Source organism: Abrus precatorius, unplaced genomic scaffold (genome assembly GCF_003935025.1).
Source record: "Abrus precatorius isolate BTA unplaced genomic scaffold, Abrus_2018 Scaffold3, whole genome shotgun sequence".
Classification (NCBI taxonomy): Eukaryota; Viridiplantae; Streptophyta; class Magnoliopsida; order Fabales; family Fabaceae; genus Abrus; species Abrus precatorius.
In genome coordinates, this window is record NW_020874373.1 from 33,280,047 (window position 1) to 33,286,732 (window position 6,686).

Below are 6,686 nucleotides of genomic sequence, written 5' to 3' on the forward strand. Positions count from 1 at the left end.
AAAAGCTAGAAAAAAGAAAAACAAAAACAAGTTATTCACCATATCATGTGATTTTCCAGAGAAAAAAAATAAAGATTTAATTGCATTTTCAGTTCTTGTATTTTAATTAATATGTTTTCACTTTATATAAATAAATAAGATAAATCAGAAAGAAAGCAGTAAATGATCCAAATATTCATACTCGGTTTTTCTTGTCAGCAATCTTCCACGTAGTTGATTTATCCAAAACCGAAACATTTACAGAAATTGTTAGAATGGTCGGAAAATATTTTTAAAATATTTCAATTGAAATATAAAACAAAAGGATATGTCCCACAGAATATAGTACACCTTAAAGGTAAAAAAAATGCTATTTAAATAAATAAAAATAACAGATAACAACAGGGAATAAATATTTTACTTATTTACATGAGTAAAAATCACCGTAAAAATAATAATAATGATAATAATAATTTAATTAAACAATAATTATTTAACACAAAAATTATTTTTGATTATAATGTTTTTATTAAAATATTTATTTTAAATGTTTATATTTTTAAAATTCTATAAATATTTGATTAACATAAATAAATTTTATAAAAAAAATCATCCTCTCCTTCCCATGTCCCTCTCTCTTTCCTTTCCTCATTTTTTCTTTATTTTTGAGGTAAAGACTAAAATAGTAAATATTATTAGTATTATTATTGCTTTTTCTCGTATTTCTATTCACAGTAAATAACTCAAAAATTTTACTTCTAACTTTTCATCTTCAATTAGATTCAAAATTCAAACAAATTAATGCTGATATTCTCCTTCTCTCGTGATTTGTCTTTCATTCTTCTTTTCCCTTAACGGTTCCTCCATTTTTGTTGGTAAGCTTTTTGAAGTTATTTCGTTTTACATTTTTTTTTTCTACATGCATAAGAAAATTAAAGCAACTAAGAACTAGTACAGAATATAATTCTCTCTAGAATAACCTCTTTTGGCTAATAGGAAATAAATAAATAAATAACAACATATATGTCCAAAGTTGGCAGAGAGAAAAGTGACCACATTCATTAAGCTTCAAAGCATACACATAACATATTAATTTAATAATCAAGGAGCCAATTAACCTGTGAAATAGTAACAGGCGCGATACTTTTGTTTTAAAAAAATATTGTAATAAGCAATACCAATTATCCAACACAAATATAATCAAGAATCTTGACTTCTACTTTGATGGGGAGCACACAAATGTTTTTGTTTTGGGAGGAACTTCTGTTGCCGCTTTGAGTATCATCTTAAATGCACTTTGCATGCATGACTTCAATTTCTTCTCATCTATGAAGTCTTTTTCCGTTTTTAGGGTAACTCTAAGCACTCCCACATAGCTCATAATTGAAATCGCCAGACTCTGCAATCCATAAAATTATATAGTGTTTAAATATAGATCATTTATATATTTCACACTTGAATCTTTTGGGTAAGAAATTGCCTTCTTTAAATGTTTCTGATTTTTGCCTTTATTGGATTACTTAATCACATTTGTTTTCCTCATACATTATGCTTTGGAGGGAAAGGAAATTAAACTCAAATGTTAATTTTTTTAAAATAATAAAGTTATATAATATTTAAGGTTTAAATGTATTTTTAGTCCTAATAATAGTATAAGAATTTAATTTTAATAATTAATTAAATTTTATTAATTTTTAATTCATACAAAATACAAAAATCATGTGTTTAAATTTTTTATGGAGGACTAAAAATACACTGCTTTTCTTAAATATAAAGATAGAAAGAATAAAAGTTAGTTAAGAACTAAAATAAAATTTGAATAATCTTTTTCTAGCAAAAAAAATTGAAAAATTTTATAAAGATTACAAATATATTTAACGCTAGCTAATATATATGAAAATAAACAGAAATTAAAAAAGTTAAATATGTGTTGATTATTTTTATATTCTATCTTAAAAAACTATTTATTAAAGAAAAATACCCTTATTTTTCTTTGTCTCGAGAACCTTACTTCTAATCATATCCCATACCTTAAAAGAAAGAGATTAATTTATTTTTTCTACCTCAACACACCACAGCATATGCTACTTAAATTCTTGTTCGCACAGATGGTTTATACAAAGTTGGAAGGAAGTTTAGGGGATACCTCAGGTCCACCAGCCAATGTGAAGTACAAGCCTTTCACAGGATGATTGGCTAAAGACATTTGTTGTATCGGTCCAACCAAGCTTGAAATCACTGCACTTGACTTTGTTACTGTTCCTCGAAGGTGTTTAGCCACTGCCTTCAACAACATTGAACCAACATGGTTGAACCACTCTGATCCAGCTTAATTCTTATCATATATACAAGTTAAATATATATATATATATATATATATATATATATATATTTTAATTTCTATATAAATATTTTATAACAATTTTAATTTCTGCCATTATAATATCATCAGTAAAAATTATTGTTTATTTTTAATAATATTATAATGACAGAAAAGAAAATAGTTATATAAAGACTAAAATGTTAATTTTTTAAAATATAAAGACTAATTTATAAATAAATAAATATTTATTGTAATCAAATGCATTTCAAGGTGAGACAGAAATTTGGGAAAATAAAAGCTAAATGAACAAAAGAACAGATGGAATTGGTAAGAGACATAATAATATCATAATAAAATTAAATCTAACTAAAAGCACTAACCTCTTGTCCTCTGAATTTGCTCTCTATGTCCAAAAGTGACCCAGTGAGGGCAACAGCTAAGGACTGTTTCTTCCTCTTGATTATATTATGAGAGTCCCAAATGAATTCTAGAGGGTTTGAAAGTGTCTTTTGATTTAATTTAGGTATTGGCACATGCAAGAAGGAAATTTTATTACCCCAAGGACCCTTGGCTTTGGTACTGAGCATATCATTGATTGATTGGTAACCTTCAATGTTTCTCGTATTTAGTAGTACCAATGCAGTGGAGTTCGCGGTTTTTGATTTGGAGTCCATATCTTGCATATATAACCGAGTCCCATAGAACACAATTCCAGTGATCACATCATTCATCGTCTGCAATTAAATAGAATGATGCAAAGAAAACATGATATTCTACTTTCAGAACCAACCAAGAAAAGTTCATGTTATTAATATAATTAAGGTATCAACAGAAAGCAGATAATAATTACATGTCATTAATTTATGCTAGTTTCATTATTTAAATATTAAAGAAATAATATTATATATAATTTTTATTAATTTTTATCACTTTTGTTTGTATCTTATCATACATAATTAGAACATGGTTTTGACCAAAAAACATTTTAGTCAGAGCTACATGTCATTGTTGAATGGGAAAGAAAAACATCCCTGTGCTTATAAAGTGATGGTAGAAAAAGTGATCTAGTTTCAATATTTAAACTACAAAATATTGACACTACATATAATATAAAATATTTTTATTTTTTACATACATATTATTTGCCCACAAATATATATTTTTTCAGCTGTACAGAAAACACGTGAGTTTGGTTTTTGTTTATTTATTACAATTGAGACTAGAGGAATAATAGATAAGTAGTCTCACTGTCTCAGGTATGCTTTGTAGAAGGATTGATATACCCTTATACTTCATGTAATAATATTTTTCTTACATAAAACAAAAGAGTTGTTGAAAAATCATTTTCCTAACATGCGCATAAATGAGTTAGGTCGCGGGATCTGAATTCCAAAAGATACTGTGAGATGCAGAATAATAAGCATGTGTGTATATATATATATATATATATATATATATATATATATATATATATATATATATATATATATTCCTATTTTTGAGGTCTGATAAATTTCAAGACCTAATCATATTTTTAAAGAAAATTTAGTCGTTTCATCATCAAATTAGTTTATTGCTTTGAATTTTTTAAAATTTCATCATCCCACAAATTCAATCTATCCATTAAATAGACAAATATAAATATTTATAATTTAACATTACACTTATCATCTTTATTTTTTTATACATTTAAGAAGTTAAACAATATAGAATTTATATATGAGACATATTTTATCTATTAATTTTGTATTATTTTTATAGCTAAAATTCAATTCTCTTTATAAATGTTACTTCCTCTAATTAGAAACTTGTATAATTAATTATTTTAAGAAATTAAAAAATTTATTTATTTTCCACAATATTCCTAAGTTATCATTATTTGATCTTATAATTATACTTAATATTTTTATCAACCCACTAGACATTTATAATTGTTTGATCAGCTATAATTTAAATTCTCATAAAACATATTGATTATCTACATTTTTATTTTATTTTTTTTTTCATGTTTTTATTATTTTTACTCTAATCCTGTATTTTTCTTTGTTTAATTTAATTATATAACTTTTCACCATGGGTGCAAAGTCAGGAGAAAAAAATTTAAACAAAAATTTAGGAGACAAAAAATGTTATCATACCAAAAATTTAAATGAATTTGAAAATTATAATATTAATGATCCGTATTTTTAAATATTGCTAATTAAAATTAGGCAACATCCTTTAAATATAGTTTATGTTAATCTACACACATAATTATTCAAATAAACTTGCAATCGAAAGGTATACATTTAATTGCATAAAATGTGTAAAATTTTGTTTGTTATCTTAGCCTTAAAAAAGGTTTAAATAATATTTTTGACCTTATTATTGACTTAAGTTAGTTTTTGTATATAAAAAATTTATAAATTAATTTTTATACATATTTTTATTTTTATTTTTACGTTTAAATTAAACGACATTAAATAAACTTAATTTAAATTGTTTTCATACCACTCCAAGCCTGGATTTGATGTCTTTGATTTGGTCAATGGAGAATGTCATGCTTGATATGGAAATTGGATGAAAATCAGCTCCTTCATCTCCTGATCTTATTGGTGATTTGTCATCACTAACGATGCTACTCTTCAATACACTCCATCCAAAATCTGACACAGTGTTGAAGGCTGAGGACAACATCCAAGAAAATTTTGTACAAAAGCTTTTGTTTGAAGATTCTTGTTTGGATTGTTTGAGAGAAGGAAAGGATAAGGGAAGAGAGGGATCATCAGCCCGTTGTAGACAAGAAAGAAGTGCCCCCACTAGAGAATAACCATCTCCAAGTGCATGATGAAGCTTAAATATTATAGTGCTAGATGCATCACTTGTGGGGTAATTGACTATGTGAATTTCCCATAATGGTCTGCTTTGTGGTAATTTCTCCATTGCTATGCTTGATAAATAGTCATGAAAAATATTGTCGTAGGATCCCACTGTTTTGCCTTCAGGGAATACGGGAATGTGGACATGGTTTTTCAAATTTACATCAACTTGCTTCCATCGTTTCTCTCCATCTTTATCTTGGACCTGGTTTCATTTATTTGAATAATGTAGTCAAGATAAACTAAATGAATGAGATGATCAATCTGATGATGAACCACGTATTAATTAAGTAAACAAAAATGCAATAAAATGCAAATAATAATAATGCAACGTATATACAAACCTATATAAAGGAATTGGCTTAGATATAGCGCTGCGGGATTTAAAATTTCGTGTTTTATTTTACATCAAACATCATCTCGTTGTATAATAATGTTCTTAAGTTCATAAAACTACTATTCTTATAATAAATAAATAATGCAATAAGGGAAGCAAGTTGAAAAGAGATTAAACCATGATGGAGGAGAAGCGTGGATTGATGGGAAGGAAAACATCCTTAACAAGAGCAAAGGTTTGCAGATCATCAATTGGAACTTCAAATTCTAAAACTCCAATAATATATACGCTTAGCACAGAGCTGTTAAAGTATTGTCCCATAGGACTAACAGGTTCTGCTTGCTCCACTTTTATGTGTTCCATAGTGCTATTTGTTTTTGGTTCGCAATATGAGAGATATGAAACCACTCAAGTTTAATTTATGACTTGAGAATTAAGCGGAAACGGAACTAAATATATATGTATATACAGTAAATAGAATTGAGAGGAAATTTAAAGAAACTAAGGTAAAGACGAAATGCAAACGATAGAGACGTGCTAGCGATAACTTGCTACTGAAACGTGGTAATTTACCTTTTAAAATTTAACTGATTTTATAGGAACAAGGAACGGCAAGAGTGACCGATCAACGACAGGCACCAGAAATTTAGGTGACGGTCCAATATTGTTCGGAATAGAAAAATGAGAATAAGCTATTACTCAAAAAAGAGAAAAGCTTTATGGAAAAGTATATTAATACATTTATCATGATTTTTCATATATTTTTACTGTGATTTTTACTAAGGGCATTTAAAATTCCCATTAATAACTTTTTAAAAATTACTGTATTACGTATTTTCAAGTAATTAATAGGACAAATTAGAAAAAGACAGATTTAAGTGTGCTAAGTTTCTTTCTTTTTTTAAAAGGCAAATGACATCTATTATTTTTATTTTATCTAAATTACATGTATACATTTTTTCCAAGTATTTAATTTTATTTTTGGAATTCAAATTTAAACTACAAATCAAATTTTGTTGATTTAAACAATCGGTGATAATAATCTGTTAATTGAATAACTTGAGAACAAAACTCGAGTGACTAATATAGCTCGAGAATAATAAGTTTTATTAATTTTACCGTATATATATACACACACATGTACAGTGTACTCCACGAATTATTTGTCGATTATCTATTATATTTTTAC

At 26.5% G+C, this 6,686-nt stretch overlaps 1 protein-coding gene across 1 annotated transcript; it reads right to left on the reverse strand.

Annotated features, from left to right (window-relative positions):
• Positions 1-1,195: 1,195 nt before the first annotated feature.
• Positions 1,196-5,860, reverse strand: LOC113862529 (O-acyltransferase WSD1-like). The gene is made up of 5 exons (XM_027495610.1): positions 5,675-5,860; positions 4,793-5,365; positions 2,683-3,036; positions 2,126-2,263; positions 1,196-1,378 (listed from the first exon to the last, which is right to left on the reverse strand). The coding sequence occupies exons 1-5, from the start codon at positions 5,858-5,860 to the stop codon at positions 1,196-1,198; spliced, it is 1,434 nt and encodes a 477-aa protein (XP_027351411.1).
• Between the last annotated feature and the right edge of the window lie 826 nt (positions 5,861-6,686).

What these genes read in the sequence shown, in the direction of transcription:
- LOC113862529 (XM_027495610.1), bottom strand. Translation starts at nt 5,860, where the DNA reads ATGGAACACATAAAAGTGGAGCAAGCAGAACCTGTTAGTCCTATGGGA. An exon ending in TCAAATCCAGGCTTGGAGTG is followed by an intron (nt 3,037 to 4,792) that starts GTATGAAAACAA and finishes ATTTAATTGCAG; the next exon opens with ACGATGAATGATGTGATCAC. An exon ending in CATTGGCTGGTGGACCTGAG is followed by an intron (nt 1,379 to 2,125) that starts GTATCCCCTAAA and finishes TATGGATTGCAG; the next exon opens with AGTCTGGCGATTTCAATTAT.